The 23031-nt window shown below is 42.5% G+C and overlaps 1 protein-coding gene across 5 annotated transcripts in view; it reads right to left on the bottom strand.

Annotated features, from left to right (window-relative positions):
* Positions 1–23031, bottom strand: part of SRGAP1 (SLIT-ROBO Rho GTPase activating protein 1) — a 182060-nt gene that overhangs the window by 15126 nt on the left and 143903 nt on the right. For 3 of the 5 annotated variants that reach the window (XM_077265163.1, XM_077265165.1, XM_077265166.1), the window contains exons 13-15: positions 10612–10672; positions 10402–10479; positions 8989–9123 (exon numbers count right to left, since the gene is read on the bottom strand). In XM_077265163.1, coding sequence (XP_077121278.1) covers positions 8989–9123; positions 10402–10479; positions 10612–10672 — 274 coding nt within the window. Of the gene's footprint in view, positions 1–8988; positions 9124–10401; positions 10480–10611; positions 10673–21966; positions 22001–23031 lie in introns of all 5 variants that reach the window. The other 2 variants (XM_077265167.1, XM_077265168.1) reach the window with 1 other exon arrangement.

The following is a 23031-nucleotide window of genomic DNA, read 5'->3' as shown; positions in this document are numbered from 1 at the left end:
TATAATCAGAGCACCACATGCACCAGCCCCACAGGCTGCCCCACAACACGGGCATAAAACTAACACAAAACTGAAAATAAAGATTACACAACAACCACAAGACTGGTTTCATCACCCAGGTATCAATTTAATCAGTATAACGGCGCTGACCTGACACTGTCTGTAGGTAACTGTGCACAATCCTGCTGACAGATTCCCTTTAACTTCCGATTTTCAATGTGCCATTGTCGTAGTATACGTTCCCTCTCCTTACTTGAATGTACCACTCAGGACAATTCTAATGAAACTAGCGGATTGGGAGACTTCAATAATATTTGTAACCCTTGTAGGTATAAATTTTCTGGAGGCGAGGACTCCATCTCCCCATTTGGTTGTCTTATAGCGGAGGCGGGTTTGGTTGACATCTGGAGGGAGAAGTTTCCCAACTGAAATGCTTACTCCTGCTCCAAATCAACACATCACTCCCTCTCCAGAATTGACCTCTTGTTATGCAACTCTCTTATGATCCCAGTGCTCACTGATATCGAATATTCCCCTAGATCTTTATCAGACCACTATACTCTGTTGTTCAAGATGCAACTGCACCCAATAAGTGCAAGGATGGAAGATAAATCTGTTCTGGATGAAAATTATAGATTGTAATAATGTTAGTGGGAGATTGAAGCAATTTTTTGCTATTAGTTAGGGTTCGGAGCCAATTAATATGGCATGGGATACCATGAAAGCCTTTCCAAGGGGGGTGGGTTATTGATTAGAGCGAAAAAGATCATTCAAGATAATTTCCAACGGAAAAGTATAATGTTAAAAAATAAAGTCTGGAAAACTGAGGCATCATTCATTTTGTATAATAGCCCTGAAAACTTAACATGATGGAAGGAGTCTCAAAAACAACTAAAGTCATTCCAAATGGAGCAGGCCAACAATAAATGTATTCTTTTAAAACAGTAATTTTATGAGGAGGTAGAGACCACTGGTCGGTTAATTGCATGGATGGTGCAGCCCCCCCCAAAGCTTTCATATATCAATTTAGAGGAGCGCAATGCATTTCTAAGACCCTTGAAATCCTGGGTAGCTTTTATTCTAGTTTGTACTCATCTGGGGTTAATTAAGCGCAGGAGGACTTGATGGGCTATTTGTCTAGGATAACCTTCAGCTCCTTAGAGGATGAAGACAGGGATTTTTTTTTTTTGTTCAGTTAATTTTCTTGGAAGAAATTCAACAGGCTGTAAGGAAAATGTCTAATGATAAGGCTCCTGGGGGTAGATGGCCTTCCAATTGAAGTATTTAAATATGAGGCTGTAAGAGTTGTTGTGCCCAAAGAAGGGAAAGATAATGAGGTACCCGATTCATACAGGCCGATATCATTATTGACATCAGATGTTAATTCTGGCCAAAACCCTTGCTTCCCGTCTGAACAGTGAATGAATCAGTAATTCATCCTGACCAGGCAGGGTTTATGTCCTCTAAGTCAACTGCTATAAACCTGCGTTGGCCATTTTTGAACCTGCAAGTGGCACGGGTGGATGGATCCTAAGCAAAAAGCTATTTTATCCTTAGACGCTGGCTAAGGCTTTTGATAGTGTGGAGTGGGGTTACATTGGGGCAATTTTAAAGAAAATGGTGTTTGGCCCTAACTTCATTCAATGGGTACAGAGGTCCATCTGCTAAAAGAAAAGTGAATGGAGATATCTCTGAGAATCTAGAGCTATACAGGGGAACGCGGCATGGCTGGCCGTGGTCTACTCCACTTTTTTGCCCTGGCAATTGAGCCCCTGGATGACTAGGCAATAGCCTGGGCTAGAGGGTTTTAAATATGGAAATAAAAGAAGAATGGGTTGTCCTCTATGCGGATGACCTTTTAATATTTGTTAACAAGATGACCAACTCACTTCCAATTATAATGGAAATTATGAATACTTTTGGGACTATAAATTGGTCAAAGTCTGCTTTGTTGAGGATTGATACCCTTGGGAAAGATCGTTTCTTAAATATTCCAATAGTTTCAAAATTCAAATATCTTGGAACTTATGTTACAAAAGACTATATCCCTTTGAATCTTTGTCCACTGATAATGACCATTTACCCCAATCACTCACTTTGTTTGGATCTAGTTATCGACTCTGGGGAGGACAAACCTTATTAAAATGTGCCTTATAGGTCCAGCATTCTTTATGTACTACATAGCTCTACATAATTCATGTACTTGGGATTCCTAAATACTGGTTTAGAAAGATGCACAATATTTTAAGGGATTTGGTCTGGAGGAGAGTAATACCTGTAATAAAGGTGAAAGTTTCCTAAAAATCTGTGGGGAGGGGATTAGCATTACTGCACACCTGGGGATACTTTCTGGCCTCTCAGTTACAACATTTTACAGGGTGGGCTTTGAATGGGATCAAAGGGGCAGGGGTCCTAATACTAACATTTCTGGGTGAGGATGGAAATCTGATACATATTTATCTAGAGGCAGGCAAGTTTAAGGTCAATTATATGGGTTTTCATAAAACTTGGAGGTCCTGTAAGGAGGGGTGATAATGGAATACTTTAAATATGTTCCTATTTGGAATGACTCCTGTTTTGAGGAAAGGCAGAGTTTGGATGGTTTTGAGAAGTGTAAAAAGGAAGGGATTGAAGTAGTTGCATCAATTAAATGAGGAAGGACACTTGTTCATTTGAATTTGTCAGATATTTACAATTGCGGCATGCTGGAAGAGCCCAAGAATCTATCTCGGATTTGACTACAGAGAAGTTATTTTCAATACACTTTTTCTTTAATAGTAATATACTATGTCAGACAAAAGAAATGTCACGATTTCACGGTGTTTGATACAGTTATATGAAAAAGTTTGGGCACCCCTATTAATCTTAAGCTTAATGTTTTTATAAAAATAGTTTTTTTTGCAACAGCTATTTCACTTTCATATATCTAATAACTGTTGGACACAGTAATGTTTCTGCCTTGAAATGAGGTTTATTGTACTAACAGAAAATGTGCAATCTGCATTCAAACAAAATTTGACAGGTGCATAAGTATGGGCACCTCACCAGAAAAGTGACATTAATATTTAGTAGATCCTCCTTTTGCAAAAATAACAGCCTCTAGTCGCTTCCTGTAGCTTTTAATGAGTTCCTGGATCCTGGATGAAGGTATTTTTGACCATTCCTCTTTACAAAACAATTCCAGTTCAGTTAAGTTTGATGGTCGCCAAGCATGGACAGCCCTCTTCAAATGATCACACAGATGTTCAATGATATTCAGGTCTGGGGACTGGGATGGCCATTCCAGAACAGTGTAATTGTTCCTCTGCATGAATGCCTGAGTAGATTTGGAGCGGTGTTTTGGATCATTGTCTTGCTGAAAGATCCATCCCCTGCTTAACTTCAACTTTGTCACTGATTCATGAACATTATTGTCAAGAATCTGCTGATACTGAGAGGAATCCATGCGTCCCTCAACTTTAACAAGATTCCCGGTGCCGGCATTGGCCACACAGCCCCAAAGCATGATGAAACCTCCACCAAATTTTACTGTGGGTAGCAAGTGTTTTTCTTGGAATGCTGTTTTTTGCCGCCATGCATAACGCCTTTTTGTATGACCAAACAACTCAATCTTGGTTTCATCAGTCCACAGGACCTTCTTCCAAAAAGAAATTGGCTTCTCCAAATGTGCTTTTGCATACCTCAGCCGACTCGGTTTGTGGCGTGCTTGCAGAAACGGCTTCTTTCGCATCACTATCCCATACAGCTTCTCCTTGTGCAAAGTGCGTTGTATAGTTGACCGATGCACAGTGACACCATCTGCAGCAAGTTGATGCTGCAGCTCTCTGGAGGTGGTCTGAGGATTGTCCTTGACTGATCTCACCATACTTCTTGTCTGCCTTTCTGATGTTTTTCTTGGCCTGCCACTTCTGGCCTTAACAAGAACTGTACCTGTGTTCTTCCATTTCCTTACTATGTTCCTCACAGTGGAAATTGACAGGTTAAATCTCTGAGACAGCTTTTTGTATCCTTCCCCTGAACAACTATGTTGAATAATCTTTGTTTTCAGATCATTTGACAGTTGTTTTGAGGAGCCCATGATGCCACTCTTCAGAGGAGATTCAAACAGGAGAACAACTTGCAAGTGGCCACTTTAAGTAGCTTTTCTCATGATTGCATACACCTGGCTATGAAGTTCAAAGCTCAATGAGGTTACAAAACAAAAAAAAAGTGCTTTAGTAAGTCAGTAAAAAGTAGGTAGGAGTATTTAAAACAAGAAAATGATAAGGGTGCCCATACTTATGCACATGTCAAATTTTGTTTGAATGCAGATTGCACATTTTCTGTTAGTACAATAAACCTCATTTCAAAGCAGAAACATTACTGTGTCCAACAGTTATTAGATATATGAAACTGAAATAGCTGTTGCAAAAAAAAAAACAACAATTTTTATAAAACATTAAGCTTAAGATTAATAGGGGTGCCCAAACTTTTTCATATAACTGTATGTACGGTATGTGGTCCATGTACTATATAGGTAATATAATTTTATGCAAACTCAGATAGTCAATGGAGAGGGGGTATTAGTTGGGGTTACAAAAATAAATAAAAAAGGTGGGGAAAAAAAATCTAGAAATCTGTGTTATTGTTGGGACGGATTACTTTGCTGTAATTTCTGTATCAACTAACTCTGTAAGAAGTGCTTCTGTTTAATAAAAATGATTTGATAAAAAAACAACAAAAAATTAGATTTTATTTTGTGACTATAGATTCTTTACAGGAAATCTGTTTTGACCATCTGGATGCTTTATTATAGTACCAGATCGTGTATGGCAATATATCAAGCACAGCCCATGCTCAATACATCAGAACCAAAGGCTGCACTATGTCAGCTGAAACCTTAGAACCTTTCAGTAAATGATCATTTCGGAAAGGTACAATCTAGCAAGGAAAGGCTACTTCTGGGAAGACCTGAAACAAAGCGTTCTGGGGATATGACTGCACTGAGGAAATAAAAGCTTTTCGGTTATTTAATCTTTATTACACGGCAAGATGCTGCACGTTGGGCTGCCACCAGCAAGACAGCAGATACGTGGTGTAAGATTTCCCTCTACTGCAAATTCATGCTCAGTAATGATGAAGTGTTTCTTCTGTGGGCTGTGCTGCTGCCAGACACCACATTGCCTGCTCAACACTCGCTTTCTCCATGTGTTGCTCCTGGGAATAAAGGCTTGTGACACTGCAGAAAGATATTGTGTCATTTCCTGAGGTGAGAAATTCTACACCAAGGAATGTAAAGAATAGTCTCTAATAGATGGAGTTTAGTCTCATTTTAGCCCAGAAAGCACTCTCTCTGTATTAGAGAAATTAAAACATTGCCCCTGAAGACACAGAATAAAGGAATAGTAAAAAATATGATATGTATAAAGTATGAGACATTGTAACACAATTCACTCCGAGCAGAGTATGCATTTTCTAGTAGCACAATCAATGAGAATTTAGGTGTGTTTGGCAGAGGGGAAGGTGTTAGGTTCTGGCTTGTTTGAATGTTTATTAGGTATATCACCAGAAAAAGCTAGAGACAGATTCCAGGCACGGCACAAGTAAGAGGGTCTCTATGGAACCTACAGCTACTCAATCAAATCTGACCGCAGTTAGCCTCAATATCCCACTTCCCCACCACAGTTACATAAATGCAAAAGGGAGATATAAGGATTTATTTGGCAAAATCCTTACGCTGCAGAGCCAATGTTCACCTTTAATTTTGTATCCCATTTCCCTGAGGACTTAACATGGGCCAATTTTAGTATCCGTATTAATACTATGGGCTTTATAACTCAAACTCACAGGGATTTGGGATGCTGTTAATTCAGATCAATAGACTCACAGGCAGGCTAAGATTTGCAGTGGTAATACAGATGTTAAAATCAGCTACAATATGGCCATCTGAATATGATCTAACTTTTTAAAATGACATTGTAATGAGATCGTTATAAGGAAATCTTTAGAAAGAACATATCCTGCAGTCTAAGAACAATGAAAGCACAGAGGAGTACCCATGCTACACCCAGGCTAGTGTTTGGGCGATGTGTGGATACACATTTTATAAAAGCTGGCTGAAATTTCCAATTTCAGCAGAATTGGTTGTCCATGTAATATGTATACAGGCCTCCCGACTCTCCCAGGATATATTATGTTGGAGGGAAAATGGATCTGGCAGCTGGAATTCAATAACCCAATCCCTTTGTTCTGTGCGCAGAGAATCCATTGCTAGGTAGTTCTGGTTTACGTAGCTCTCCCAATAACGCCAAAAACTCAAGCCCGTCCCATAATCTTTACAAAGCTGTTGCCTGAACGATGGTTTGGCTGATTATTCATTCATCCACCCACCATCTACCAAGTCTTTTTCATACACAAGAGCGCTTAGCTGGCCGAGCACTCCTATGTTCTTTATGAAAGAGCTGATGCCAGACATCTGTGGCGCTCAGAGAACAAAAGGATTGGCAGTCCAAAATCGGACATGCAGGATTCTTCTTCGCTAGACAGTCTGTCGGTGGACAATTGGGAGGCCTCCCCCTATACACTGTCAACCAAACGTGTCAATGTCAGTGTGTTCAGACCACCGTTAGACTAATGTTTTTATATTATTTGTCATCTTCTGATCGCTAATAAAGATGAATTGTATTTCACAATTTTTTACTTCTCTAGTTGATTTTTCTGCACTTTCCATCACTCATGTTTTTCACCAACCATCTGGATCCCTTCGTCATCACAGTCCTATATGCTGATGTAGACTCTAATAGTGTAGTGCACAGTCACAGGTTTTTAGTATTTATACATTTTCCTCTGTGCTCTTCACGCTGTTAGACTAATGCGAGTCTTCAGCCGATACGGGTCTAATGTGCATTTTCGGCCGACGTAGGACTAATATGTGTGGGTGCCTTTAGACAGATAGGTAGTGTATTTTGAGGAGATCCACATGAGTCAGTGACTGTCCTTGAAAAAAAAAAAGAAGAAAAGAAAGAGGACCACGGCCTTTTCAGTATGAGAATTTCTTCAAACAAACAATTCCAGTGAGTGTGACATGGTTAGCGCAAGTCTCTAAAATAGGTAATAAGAGGAAATACATTTTTTTTAATCTAAAAGTTACACAGAAATAGATAGCCCATTAACCTTTTGGGAGTCTTTCAGCGCTGCAGGATTTATCAAGGCAAGCATAAATTGAACTTTAGTTGTAGTTAAAATTCTTGGAAAACTAAATAATGAGAACAAAGCCCAAGCCATTTATGCACACAGCCATAAAGCTAAAAATTCACCAGGAACACACCACTGCTGAAAAAAACAGGAGTCATTCTTCACCTTCCAATAATTTCTACCAGATGCTAAGGAAGGTCATATAGTCAAGCATTGTTGCATACTAAATGGCGTGTAATTTTTTTAATTAGGTAAAATGAAAATAAGAGAAGAAGTCCCCATTATATGAGCACATGTGAACTATACTGCATGAGGTAGCTAGTGAAACATACTTCTGTATGCCACAGTATAGTCCTATAATATGCCTTATACCGCTCTAGTCTGCTAGAAGCTTTCCCACTACATATAGTAAATGGACAAAACTCATTTTAGCTTAAAAGCCTACAGGTATCAACTTTAAGTGGTTTTCTGACTTCCACAAAGACACGTGGTCGTCAGGTATGGCAATGTAAAGTATTGGACGTTCCACAATAACTGAGTAGGAGAAGGGGCACATGCGTCGTTATTGTCCTGAAATGGGACAGCCCTAAAAGTTCAGTACCACAGTCTACAGACCCAAAAACGAAGAGTAGCCAGTGGATTCTTCCAGGCCAGTGCTGCTATGGAATTAAACCAGGCTACAGCATCACTTCCATGTCCCGGAGAACTGCTCCCAGGACATGTGCCCTTTTGTTAGTGTTTGTTGCTGAGCTCTGCAGAGCTATACTTAGCCCAGCATTTCCTCAGGATTTCCACAGTATAGTGTATTACGCTTCGTTAAATCAGTGCCTCATGGGATGAATAAAAAATAAAGGGCAATAAAGGTGATGTAGTAACCCAGAAAACAATTGAGCTACTGAGTGCAAGGGTTAACCTCCCTTCTATGGCATCCATATTCCTAATGCTAAATGTGAATGGAGCCTTAAGCTTTTCATATCGGATGCGCATAAAGCATATGCTGCAGCTTGCATTTTAAGTAATTGTACAATGGACTTCTGGATTTTTACAGATGTAAATTCAAGTCCAATCGCGAAAAGGAAACTGGATATTAGCCCTCTGGTCACACCTGTATGAACATGACTTCACCTAAAGGACACTACAGTTCTAAGGACTAACCACGCTTTGTAAGCTATCACCCTGCATACTGCTGAATTAGGCTTCAGGGACGAGGTGAACACTACAGCGAAACATTATATCCAGAATTACTTTTTTTGGACTCTACATTTGGTCATTTTAGATTAGCGGAGCCAGATATTGATTAATGACAATCTAACAGCTATTTATTTATTTGTTCTTCCAGTAGAAGACTTTCTCTGTCCTTGATATCTTCTGCTCCTGAATCTAAGCAGCAATTCAATCCCGATAGCTCAGAGAAGATCAGAGTAAAGTTCAAGTTGTGCCTGTGCTTGCCATGCCTCGTAGCTGCTGTGGCTGCCTGCCTGAACCTGAGCTCTACATGAAAGACAAGACAATTACTGAACCGAATACAAGCCTCTATTATGCCTGCAGGAATGCTTTCCTGCTGCGTTGGCCACAAAGAGTTATACATAATCATGCTAAAAAAGGGAGCGGTCCCAGCTGCGATTATGACTAAACTTTCTACCAAGAGTGGGGCAGATGTGGGACAAATTGCCTTCAAGACATGTATTAATTCTTTTCCTCTTCCAGGAAACGCTGGTCAGAATACAGAACAGCTATCATGAGGAAGAAGGATGGAGGTTTTAGTGAAGTAAGCAACGAAAAGGAAGACTTTCTGAGGACAAAAAGATGACTTACGGATACAAGATATCAAATCGTTAAATCTTTCCTTGGGAAAGAGTGGGTTTTCCAAGCCTCGGAAGTACAGCTTCAGGACACCAGCCACAGAGTTGATGTCATGATTATTTTGGTCGTCTGTCAAAGGGTCCTCTCCTGTAAAAATGCACATAATGACCCGGTTACCATTGAGCTTTTCTGAAGTATGAGACAGGGAATATCCAAAATTATAGCCCGTGATGCCACTAATAATAGCAAAAATACTTATTTTAAAGCGCAAACATACCATTAGGTTTAACAATAGCTTAGCAAACTTATAAATTATATAGTGAATCTAAAACGAGAAAGACCTCCATGGACGTAACTAGAGGCTCATTTGACCACATAGGCAAGTCTTTCTGCAGAAATCCACCACTGAGAACCACATGGAAAACATTGGATTTTTAAAGCAGAGCATTTCAGGATTGCTATTCAAGAAAAGTTCAATATCTACCAACACATGTGTTTGTATGTATTATAGGGTAGCTCTCTGGTAGCCACAGCATAAGGTTTAATGTCCATCATAAACTTTATAGTCCCAAAACGAAAACAGCCTTTCTTCAGTTCAAATGCATAATATAAATCGTCCTTTCTTCTCAATGAACAAAGAAAATGTAGAAGCCTCACCAAACTCGGTATTCCAGGCAAAATTAGCTCGAGGAGTATTAAATGCGTTCACCAGATAAATACCTCTGTTCAGCTCCAGCACAACTCCACCCTAATGAGCTAATCCAGCTGCTGTTATTAGGCCTGCAAACCCCGAGCTAGATTATGGGAACAACCTTTCCCACCCAAACTCTCTTGGTTGCTCCTACATTTGTGTGAAAAAAGTGTTTGCCACCTTACTGATTTCCTATTCTTTTGCATGTTTGTCACACGTAAATGTTTCAGATCACCAAACAAATTTAAATATTAAACAAAGATAACAGAAGTAAACACAAAATGCAGTTTTTAAATGAAGGTCTTTATTATTAAGGGAAAAAGAAATCCAAACCTACAGGGTCCCGTGTGAAAAAGTGATTGCCCCCTAAACCTAACAACTGGTTGGGCCACCCTTAGCAGAAAACAACTGCAATCAAGCATTTATGATAACTTCCAATTAGTCTTTTACAAAGCTCTGGAGGAATTTTGGCTCACTGATCTTTCGAGAATTGTTGTAATCCAGCCACATTGGAGGATTTCCGAGCATGAACCGCCTTTTTAAGGTCATGCAGCAGCATCACAATTGGATTAACGTCATGACTATGACTAGGCCACTTTAAAAATCTTAATTTTGTTTTTCTCTCTTTTCATATGACGAGCCAAAAATATTAAGTTCTCATCAGTGATAGGCTAGATACCGTAAATGTATTTTTTTTCATAGCATTATAGAAAAAAAAAAGGTAAATATCTTACCTCTTTCAAATGCATTTTTTATATCATTCACTTCTACCTGAGAACCAGAAACTCGAAATATACCCTGGTGTTGAAGTGCTGAGGAAGATGCAGAGAAGAAACACATAACGACATAGAAGTGACTGCAAGGCTCAACCAACACAGAGATTATATAACACGGTCATGGGTCAGTGACTATTTGAAAGACTCAAGAACAGAAAGGCTTCTTACCATACAAGTTAATGAATCTGATGCAGCTTTCCACGATCAGGGGGATTATTTGCCCAGATTCCTACAGTGATAAAATGGAAAAAAAAAATGAAGAAAAAAAAAATGGCGCCCTTTGTCTGACACCTAGCAGAAAAAGATTAACGATTTTGTTTCTCGGACTAAACATTTATGGATAGCTGGGCTCAGTGCAGTGTCTATCACCTCTCCTTCTGCAACGTTCATAGTATGCACACAATACACCTTCAGAACAAATGATCCCAAATAATATATTTAGAGGTAATGATGCGTTATAACAACCAGCACAATTAGCTTTGCAACCAGCACTGTATTAGGTTAAGTTTAAGTCATGAAATGTTACTGAACATAGTTATACTGTTGACCGATCCTTTGAATAGGTCATCAATATCAGATCCCTGGGAGTCTGAAGCCTGACACCTCCGCTGAATAGGAGCAGATAAAACACCCAGAATAGAGTTGTGCCTTGCAGCTCGGTTCCATGAGTTTACATGTGGCTACCACCAGAGCTGATGGGTGAGGGGGGTGCAGTGTGTCGGACAACCACTGATCGAATATTGATGACCAGTACTGTGGATAGGTCATCAATATTAGATGACTGAAGAACCCATTTACATACATTTTTTTAAAGGGATTGTCTGGTCTTCTGCTTAAAGGGAACCTGTCACCACGTTTTTGGAAGATGGGATAAAAATAGCGTTAAATAGGGGCAGAGGTGGGCGTTTCATTAGTGTGTGTGTTATGCGTTTATTACCCACCTAAGTTGCCGAAATAACTTTGCAAAGTCTCCGTTTTCGCCTGTCAATCAGGCTGGTCAGGTCACATGGGCGTGGTGTCTTCACCCAGATTTTGCGTAGTTTTCCGTTGGTGGCGTAGTGGTGTGCGCATGCTCAAAGTCCGGAATCCTCTTCCAGGGGATTTAAAATAGCGCGGTGTTCGTTATTGCATTGGTGATCGGTGGGCGCGGCCATCTTCCTTTGGCCGCGCGTGCGCAGAAGCGGCGCTCTGCTGGCCGCGGCTTCAGGAAAATGGCCGCGGGATGCCGCGCGTGCGCAGATGGATATCGCGGCGGCCATTTTCCTGAAGCCGCGGCCAGCAGAGCGCCGCTTCTGCGCACGCGCGGCCAAAGGAAGATGGCCGCGCCCACCGATCACCAATGCAATAACGAACACCGCGCTATTTTAAATCCCCTGGAAGAGGATTCCGGACTTTGGGCATGCGCACACCACTACGCCACCAACGGAAAACTACGCCAAATCTGGGGGAAGACAACGCCCATGCGACCTGACCAGCCTGATTGACAGGCGAAAACGGAGACTTTGCAAAGTTATTTCGGCAACTTAGGTGGGTAATAAACGCATAACACACACACTAATGTAACGCCCACCTCTGCCCCTATTTAACGCTATTTTTATCCCATCTTCCAAAAACGTGGTGACAGGTTCCCTTTAAAGTCAGCAGTCACTCTATGTGACTGCAAACATGTGAATTCTTAAAGTGTGTGCACTGTATGCTGTCAGGATTCTCCGATGTTGCTGTTGAGAGCGGGAATGTGACTTGCATACAGGCAGTCACATACCGACTAGACATGCTCGGCATCACTCAATACAAGTGAATTAAGTAAGGTGTTATGACCCCAATGGCGAGGGTCTCAGAGGAACAAGTAAGTCTGCGAAGTACAAAAATCCAGCTCATAGGGCAGTGGTAACTGGGTTGACCATATATCTACTCCTATCGCCAACACTAGAAGTAGCCGGGGAACATGCCTACGTTGGTCGCTAGATGTCTCGCGCCAGCCGGAGGACTAACTACCCCTAGAAGAGGAAAACAAAGACCTCTCTTGCCTCCAGAGAATAGACCCCAAAAGTTGGATACAAGCCCCCCACAAATAATAACGGTGAGGTAAGAGGAAATGACAAACACAGAGATGAACTAGGTTTAGCAAAGAGAGGCCCACTTACTAATAGCAGAATGTAGTAAGATAACTTATATGGTCAACAAAAACCCTATCAAAAATCCACACTGGAAATTCAAGAACCCCCGAACCGTCTAACGGCCCGGGGGGAGAACTCCAGCCTCCCTAGAGCTTCCAGCAAGGTTAGGATACAGATTATGTACAAGCTGGACAAAAATGCAAACAAAAACAAATAGCAAAAAGCAAGAAAGCAGACTTAGCTTAATCTAGCAGGAACCAGGATCAGTAGACAAGAGCACAACAGATTAGCTCTGATTACAACGTTGCCAGGCATTGAACTGAAGGTCCAGGGAGCTTATATAGCAACACCCCTGACCTAACGACCCAGGTGAGCATACAAGGGATGGCAGACATTCCCAGAGTCAAATCACTAGTAACCACTAGAGGGAGCCAAAAAGGTAAATTCACAACAGTACCCCCCCTTAGTGAGGGGTCACCGAACCCTCACCAAGACCACCAGGGCGATCAGGATGAGCGGTGTGAAAGGCACGAACCAAATCGGCCGCATGCACATCAGAGGCGACCAACCCAGGAATTATCCTCCTGACCATAGCCCTTCCACTTGACCAGGTACTGAAGCCTCCGCCTGGAGAGACGAGAATCTAAGATCTTCTCCACCACGTACTCCAACTCGCCCTCAACCAACACCGGAGCAGGAGGCTCAGCAGAAGGGACCACAGGCACAACGTACCGCCGCAACAAGGACCTATGAAATACGTTGTGAATGGCAAACGACACCGGAAGATCCAGGCGAAAGGATACAGGATTAAGGATTTCCAATATCTTGTAAGGACCAATGAAGCGAGGCTTAAATTTGGGAGAGGAGACCTTCATAGGAACAAATCGAGAAGACAGCCATACCAAATCCCCAACGCGAAGTCGGGGACCCACACCGCGGCGGCGGTTGGCAAAACGCTGAGCCTTCTCCTGTGACAACTTCAAGTTGTCCACCACATGACTCCAGATCCGCTGCAACCTATCCACCACAGAATCCACCCCAGGACAGTCAGAAGGCTCCACATGTCCCGAGGAAAAACGAGGATGGAAACCAGAGTTGCAGAAAAATGGCGAAACCAAGGTGGCGGAACTAGCCCGATTATTAAGGGCAAATTCAGCCAACGGCAAGAAGGTCACCCAATCATCCTGATCAGAAGAGACAAAACACCTCAAATAAGTCTCCAGAGTCTGATTAGTTCGCTCCGTTTGTCCGTTAGTCTGGGGATGAAAAGTGGACGAAAACGACAAATCAATGCCCATCCTACCACAAAAGGATCGCCAGAACCTGGAAACAAACTGGGATCCTCTGTCCGACACAATATTCTCAGGAATGCCGTGCAAACGAACCACGTTCTGGAAGAACACAGGAACCAGATCAGAAGAGGAGGGCAGCTTAGGCAAAGGAACCAAATGGACCATCTTGGAGAAACGATCACATATCACCCAGATGACAGACATGCCCTGAGACACCGGAAGATCAGAAATGAAATCCATAGAGATGTGTGTCCAAGGTCTCTTCGGGACAGGCAAGGGCAAGAGCAACCCGCTGGCACGAGAACAGCAAGGCTTAGCTCGAGCACAAGTTCCACAGGACTGCACAAATGACCGCACATCCCTTGACAAGGAAGGCCACCAAAAGGACCTGGCCACCAGATCTCTGGTGCCAAAAATTCCCGGGTGCCCTGCCAACACTGAGGAATGAACCTCGGAAATGACTCTGCTGGTCCATTTAGCAGGCACAAACAATCTGTCAGATGGACAAGAGTCAGGCCTACCAGCCTGAAATCTCTGCAACACACGCCGCAGATCAGGAGAAATAGCTGACAAGATAACTCCTTCCTTAAGAATACCCACAGGTTCAGCGACTCCAGGAGCATCAGGCACAAAGCTCCTAGACAGAGCATCGGCCTTCACATTCTTAGAACCTGGTAAATACGAGACCACAAAGTCAAAATGGGAGAAAAACAATGACCAGCAGGCCTGTCTAGGATTCAGGCGTTTAGCAGACTCGAGATACATCAGATTTTTGTGATCAGTCAAGACCACCACACGATGCTTAGCACCCTCGAGCCAATGACGCCACTCCTCAAATGCCCACTTCATGGCCAACAACTCCCGATTGCCCACATCATAATTTCGCTCTGCCGGCGAAAACTTCCTGGAGAAAAAGGCACAAGGTCTCATAGTAGAGCAACCAGGGCCTCTCTGCGACAAAACGGCCCCTGCCCCAATCTCCGAAGCATCCACCTCCACCTGAAAGGGAAGTGAGGTGTCAGGTTGGCACAAAACAGGCGCCGAAGTAAACCGGCGTTTCAACTCCTGGAAAGCCTCCACGGCAGCAGGAGCCCAGTTAGCTACATCAGAGCCTTTCTTGGTCATATCCGTCAATGGTTTAACAACGCTAGAAAAATTTGCGATAAAACGACGGTAGAAGTTAGCAAAACCCAAGAACTTCTGAAGACTCTAAACTGACGAGGGTTGAGTCCAATCATGAATAGCTCGGACCTTGACTGGGTCCATCTCCACAGCAGAAGGGGAAAAAATGAACCCCAAAAAGGGAACCCTCTGTACACCAAAGAGACACTTTGAGCCTTTAACAAACAAAGAATTTTCACGCAAAATCTTAAAAACCATCCTGACCTGCTCCACATGCGAGTCCCAATCATCAGAAAAAACCAGAATATCATCCAGATAAACAATCAAAAATTTATCCAGATACTTCCGGAAAATGTCATGCATGAAGGACTGAAAAACTGAAGGTGCATTAGAGAGCCCAAATGGCATCACCAAGTACTCAAAATGACCTTCGGGCGTATTGAATGCGGTTTTCCATTCATCGCCCTGCCTAATGCGCACAAGGTTGTACGCACCACGAAGGTCTATCTTGGTGAACCACTTGGCACCTTTAATCCGGGCAAACAAGTCTGACAACAGCGGCAAAGGATACTGAAATTTGACAGTGATCTTGTTTAAAAGCCGATAGTCAATACAAGGCCTCAAAGATCCGTCCTTTTTGGCCACAAAAAAGAATCCCGCACCAAGAGGGGAAGAAGAAGGACGGATATGCCCCTTCTCAAGAGACTCCTTGATATATGAACGCATCGCGGTATGTTCAGGTACCGACAAATTAAACAGTCTCCCCTTAGGAAACTTACTGCCAGGAATCAAATCTATTGCACAGTCACATTCCCTATGAGGAGGCAGTGCACTGGACTTAGACTCGCTGAAGACATCCTGATAATCAGACAAATACGCCGGAACTTCCGAAGGCGTAGAAGAAGCAATAGACAAGGGCAGGGAATCTCCATGAATTCCATGGCAGCCCCAACTTGACACCGACATTGCCTTCCAGTCCAAGACTGGATTATGGGTCTGTAACCATGGCAAACCCAAAACAACCAAGTCATGCATCTTATGCAGAACAAGAAAACGTATCACCTCCCGATGTTCGGGAGTCATGCACATGGTAACCTGTGTCCAAAACTGCGGTTTATTTTTTGCCAAAGGCGTAGCATCAATACCCCTAAGAGGGATAGGATTTTCTAATGGCTCCAGAACAAAACCGCAGCGCTTGGCAAATGACAGATCCATCAGACTCAGGGCAGCACCTGAGTCAACAAACGCCATGACAGGATACGATGACAGTGAGCAAATCAAAGTTACAGATAGAATAAATTTAGGTTGCAAATTACCAATGGCGACAGGACTAACAACCCTAGTAAGACGTTTAGAGCATGCTGAGATAACATGTGTAGAATCACCACAGTAGTAACACAAGCCATTCTGGCGTCTATGAATTTTCCGCTCATTTCAAATATAAGTGTTGGGGGTCACTTGGGGAATAGTGATCACAAAATAATAAGTTTTCATGTAACCTTTAATAAGATGGGTAGTAGGGGGGTGACAAGGACACTAAACTTCAGGAGGGCAAATTTCCAACGGATGAGAGAGGATCTTGGTGCAATTAACTGGGACGATATCCTGAGACACAAAAATACACAAAGAAAATGGGAGACATTTATTAGCATCCTGGATAGGACCTGTGCACAGTATATACCGTATGGGAATAAACATACTAGAAATAGGAGGAAACCAATATGGCTAAATAGAGCTGTAAGGGGCGCAATAAGGGACAAAAAGAAAGCATTTAGAGAATTAAAGGAAGTAGGTAGTGATGAGGCATTAAATAAATACAGAAAATTAAATACATTCTGTAAAAAGCAAATCAAGGCAGCAAAGATTGAGACAGAGAGACTCATTGCCAGAGAGAGTAAAAATAATCCCAAAATATTCTTTAACTATATAAATAGTAAGAAACTAAAAAATGACAGTGTTGGCCCCCTTAAAAATAGTCTGGGTGAAATGGTGGATGAGGATGAGGAAAAAGCCAATATGCTAAATGACTTTTTTTCATCAGTATTTACAAAAGAAAATCCCATGGCAGACAAAATGACTAGTGATAAAAATTCCCCATTAAATGTCACCTGCTTAACCCAGCAGGAAGTACAGCGGCGTCTAAAAATAACTAAAATTGACAAATCTCCGGGCCTGGATGGGATACACCCCCGAGTACTGCAGGAACTAAGTACAGTCATTGATAGACCATTATTTTTAATCTTTAAAGACTCCATAATAACAGGGTCTGTACCACAGGACTGGCGTATAGCAAATGTGGTGCCAATATTCAAAAAAGGGGCAAAAACTGAACTTGGTAATTATAGGCCAGTAAGTTTAACCTCTACTGTGGGTAAAATCCTGGAGGGCATTCTAAGGGATGCTATGCTGGAGTATCTGAAGAGGAATAACCTCATGACCCAGTATCAGCACGGGTTTACTAGGGACCGTTCATGTCAGACTAATTTGATCAGCTTCTATGAAGAGGTAAGTTCAGGACTGGACCAAGGGAACCCAGTGGACGTAGTATATATGGACTTTTCCAAAGCTTTTGATACGGTGCCACACAAAAGGTTGTTACATAAAATGAGAGTAATGGGGATAGGGGAAAATATGTGTAAGTGGGTTGAGAGCTGGCTCAGGGATAGGAAACAAAGGGTGGTTATTAATGGAGCACACTCGGACTGGGTCGCGGTTAGCAGTGGGGTACCACAGGGGTCAGTATTGGGCCCTCTTCTTTTTAACATATTTATTAATGACCTTGTAGGGGGCATTCAGAGTAGAATTTCAATATTTGCAGATGACACTAAACTCTGCAGGGTAATCAATACAGGGGAGGACAATTTTATATTACAGGATGATTTATGTAAACTAGAAGCTTGGGCTGATAAATGGCAAATGAGCTTTAATGGGGATAAATGTAAGGTCATGCACTTGGGTAGAAGTAATAAGATGTATAACTATGTGCTTAATTCTAAAACTCTGGGCAAAACCGTCAATGAAAAAGACCTGGGTGTATGGGTGGATGACAAACTCATATTCAGTGGCCAGTGTCAGGCAGCTGCTACAAAGGCAAATAAAATAATGGGATGTATTAAAAGAGGCATAGATGCTCATGAGGAGAACATAATTTTACCTCTATACAAGTCACTAGTTCGACCACACTTAGAATACTGTGCACAGTTCTGGTCTCCGGTGTATAAGAAAGACATAGCTGAACTAGAGCGGGTGCAGAGAAGAGCGACCAAGGTTATTAGAGGACTGAGGGGTCTGCAATACCAAGATAGGTTATTACACTTGGGGCTATTTAGTTTGGAAAAACGAAGACTAAGGGGTGATCTTATGTTAATGTATAAATATATGAGGGGACAGTACAAAGACCTTTCTGATGATCTTTTAAATCATAGACCTGAGACAGGGACAAGGGGGCATCCTCTACGTCTGGAGGAAAGAAGGTTTAAGCATAATAACAGACGCGGATTCTTTACTGTAAGAGCAGTGAGACTATGGAACTCTCTGCCGTATGATGTTGTAATGAGTGATTCATTAATTAAATTTAAGAGGGGACTGGATACCTTTCTGGAAAAGTATAATGTTACAGGGTATATACACTAGATTCCTTGATAAGGCGTTGATCCAGGGAACTAGTCTGATTGCCGTATGTGGAGTCGGGAAGGAATTTTTTTCCCCATGGTGGAGTTACTCTTTGCCACATGGGGTTTTTTTGCCTTCCCCTGGATCAACATGTTAGGGCATGTTAGGTTAGGCTATGGGTTGAACTAGATGGACTTACAGTCTTCTTTCAACCTTAATAACTATGTAACTATGTAAAAATTTCTAGTCAGGATTCTATCACATTGCATTAAATCAGGTGCCTGTTCAGACAACACCATGAGGGAATTTGCGGTTTTGCGCTCCCGCAACCGCCGGTCGATTTGAATTGCCAGGGCCATGGAATCATTCAGACCTGTGGGAATGGGAAAACCCACCATCACATTCTTAATGGCTTCAGAAAGGCCATTTCTGAAATTTGCAGCCAATGCACACTCGTTCCACTGGGTCAGCACGGACCATTTCCGAAATTTTTGGCAATACACTTCAGCCTCGTCCTGGCCCTGAGACATAGCCAGCAAGGCTTTTTCTGCCTGAATCTCAAGATTGGGTTCCTCATAAAGCAAACCGAGCGCCAGAAAAAACGCATCAATATCAGCCAATGCCGGATCTCCTGGTGCCAGCGAGAAGGCCCAATCCTGAGGGTCGCCCCGTAAAAAAGAAATAACAATTTTCACTTGCTGAGCGGAGTCTCCAGATGAACAGGGTCTCAGGGAAAAAAACAATTTACAATTATTCCTGAAATTTCTAAATTTAAATCGGTCTCCGGAAAACAGTTCAGGAATCGGTATCTTAGGTTCTGACATAGGATTTCTGATAACATAATCTTGTATGCCCTGCACACGAGCAGTAAGCTGGTCCACACCTGTAATCAAGGTCTGGACATTCATGTCTGCAGCAAACACAAGCCACTCAGAGGTAAAGGGGAAAAGAAAAAAAAAAATGAGAAAGAGAAAAAAAAAAACTCAGAATTTTCTTTCTTATAATCCCGCTTCTGCAATGCATTTAACATTTAATACTGGCCTGGCAAACTGTTATGACCCCAATGGCGAGGGTCTCAGAGGAACAAGTAAGTCTGCGAAGTACAAAAATCCAGCTCATAGGGCAGTGGTAACTGGGTTGACCATATATCTACTCCTATCGCCAACACTAGAAGTAGCCGGGGAACATGCCTACGTTGGTCGCTAGATGTCTCGCGCCAGCCGGAGGACTAACTACCCCTAGAAGAGGAAAACAAAGACCTCTCTTGCCTCCAGAGAATAGACCCCAAAAGTTGGATACAAGCCCCCCACAAATAATAACGGTGAGGTAAGAGGAAATGACAAACACAGAGATGAACTAGGTTTAGCAAAGAGAGGCCCACTTACTAATAGCAGAATGTAGTAAGATAACTTATATGGTCAACAAAAACCCTATCAAAAATCTACACTGGAAATTCAAGAACCCCCGAACCGTCTAACGGCCCGGGGGGAGAACTCCAGCCTCCCTAGAGCTTCCAGCAAGGTTAGGATACAGATTATGTACAAGCTGGACAAAAATGCAAACAAAAACAAATAGCAAAAAGCAAGAAAGCAGACTTAGCTTAATCTAGCAGGAACCAGGATCAGTAGACAAGAGCACAACAGATTAGCTCTGATTACAACGTTGCCAGGCATTGAACTGAAGGTCCAGGGAGCTTATATAGCAACACCCCTGACCTAACGACCCAGGTGAGCATACAAGGGATGGCAGACATTCCCAGAGTCAAATCACTAGTAACCACTAGAGGGAGCCAAAAAGGTAAATTCACAACAGTAAGGCAAAGTATGTCTAGTCGGAATGTGACTGGAAAAATGCAAATCTCATAACTGCGGTCACATGATCACCCGATCTCCGCAGCAATGCTGGAGAATGTTATAAGTGTGCATTAAGTTTGCTTTAAAGATTCATAATATAACATGACTACAGACTTTTAGCAAAAAACAAAAACAAAACTGTCCTTCAATGATATGGCCTATTTCTACCACCCAGACTTTGAGCCACATCATGTGATATAGCACATTCTCTTCTACAGCTGTATTCACAAATGTGCTGTTGGCCAAAGACTCACTTATTCCCTTTACATTTTTTTCTCACTATATGTCAGCAGATTTTTACTATTTAATCTTAAAGCAGCATAATGTAGGGGCAGAGGGGACTAGGTCTCACGTGCAGGCAAGTCAGGCTAGTCTGTGTAACCCCACCCCCACCACTGATTGTCAACTTCCTGCCAATGTACAGTCTGCTCAGGAAGCTGTCAATCAGGCGTGAGTTATTAAAACTCAGCATTCTGCCCAATGCTGCATCTACATCAGAGAAAATAGGGACTCTATCCAAACTACACTAAGAAGCACAGTGAGTGATAAATCACTGGAATCAGGCTCTCTGCCCCTAGATCATGATGTTCTCAGATTACTTCGTAAAAACCTTTTGACAGATTCCCTTTAACATGAGCAATCCCTTCTCTCTCACCACATCTGCTGTGGAGGAAGAGTCAAGACAATCCCATACATATTAGATGGCTAGCTGATCCCAACAAAACCAGTATATTCAGCGTAAATGGGCACCTTAGGTTGTCAGGGTTGCGACACATTCATTTTTGGAGAAACCAGAATTCTGAATGGAGCCATAAACTATAGTCCGAGATTAACATAGGACAATATAGCACAATATGTTTAGAGTTAGTCGAATTATAGATTTTATATAAACTGGAAAATGATGAATGAATATTAGCAGAAAATGAAATGGGTTTTACACACTTCAAGGAAGAAGAATGGAAAATACAATTCAGGATGCCACAGTATAGTTAGAAAAGATTCACATGCTGCGGATGGACATCTCCGACGAGGGAATGTCTGCATACAACATTTCGAGCACACCATAGTATATACACACTTTTCGGTCACTACTGAGGGCGTCTACATCGCTCTGGGTCAGAAGATCTCCACGCTGCTGGCAGTGATTGATGTCTCCTCGTTCAACAACACCAAGTTAATCTTCTTAACCCAGTGTAAACACTACAGCCAACACTAGGACATAGGCTGTGCAATGATTTAGGAGATTTTCACTGAATCCATGGGTTTCATGCTGCTATGATTACAAGCTTTATGCTCTGATTATTTTTTTCCCAACTTGGCTATGAGAAAAACCGCTGGGTGGGAGACGGGTTTGTCAAAGTCACATAACAGCTCATAAGCTGCAGTTGCAATGAAAAAACACATATTTTAACCTTCCGCTAAAAAATGATGTATAATACTATGTTGAGTGCAAATATTCCCTTGTTCAGAAGATAAGTGCAAAGCAAGGTGCACATCACGAGATTACCGTCACCGATAACACAATACCTGGTGTCTTGTGTGTGAATTCCTTCTTCCCCGACTAGAAGCAATATTAGAAATACAGGACAGAAAAAGAAGCAGAGAATAAATCTAGTGAAGGTTCCAGATGGAATTTAGAAGTTGTATTGATTTCATAGTATAGCGTTCCTGAGGGAACAGACGAGATGGCATAACACCCTTCATCAGTGCAGTGTAGCAAGGTGTCACTTCCACCGCAGTGAACTCCGCTATGAGAGATACTCTTGTGGAAGGATTGCCCTTTTTTCACATAGGTCACACTGTCTTTGGCTCAATGAGGAGAGCTTCACATTTCCACCCAAATATTTCTGTTCTTGTATTCTTTCTCCCAAAATCCTTGTCTGATGGAGACCATACTTGTTTGTATGCTTGAATGAGGGAAAATGGACGTCAAATAGGGAGTTACTTTTCCTAGAAGAATCTGCTCTCCACTCTGGCCAAGAGATTAGAGTCTTGACGGGAGGATCTCCCCCATTAGAGGGGCTATCCAACATGAAAGGGAACCTGTCCCAAGGAATGCTGAAATACTCACTTTTATTAATTTCCCGCCATACCTCTATTGAGTCAGGGAGGTACGTTTTCTCCCCCTCACTCAACCGCCTCGCAGCCGTCCATCATCCCCCTCTGGGCCTCAGCAACACGCAGGGCCAGCCCGAACGTATAGGCGAACTAGGCGGCCGCCTAGGGCGACGACCCTAAGGAGGCGCCAGAGAAAAAATTATAAAAAATCTTTTCAAAAGGCAAAAGGTGTATGGAGCGGAGCTGAATGTGTATGAGGTCTACGGAGCGGAGCCGTGTGTATGAGGTGTACGGAGCGGAGTCATGTGTGTATGAGGTGTACGGAGTGGAGCCAAATGTGTACGAGGTGTAAGGAGCGGAGCCGCGTGTGTACGAGGTGTATGGTGCAGAGCGCGTGTGTACGGAGCGCAGCCGCGTGTGTAGGAGTAGCTATGTGTGGCCATTATATGGTACGAAGTATCATGTGCGGCCAATATACAGTATGGAGCATCATGTGTGGTCATTATACAGTATGGAGCATCATGTGTGGCCATT

The sequence above is a fragment of the Ranitomeya variabilis genome, chromosome 5 (assembly GCF_051348905.1).
Source record: "Ranitomeya variabilis isolate aRanVar5 chromosome 5, aRanVar5.hap1, whole genome shotgun sequence".
NCBI lineage: Eukaryota > Metazoa > Chordata > Amphibia > Anura > Dendrobatidae > Ranitomeya > Ranitomeya variabilis.
Note: the sequence above shows the minus strand (reverse complement) of the source record. Positions and strands in the feature narration are given on the sequence as shown.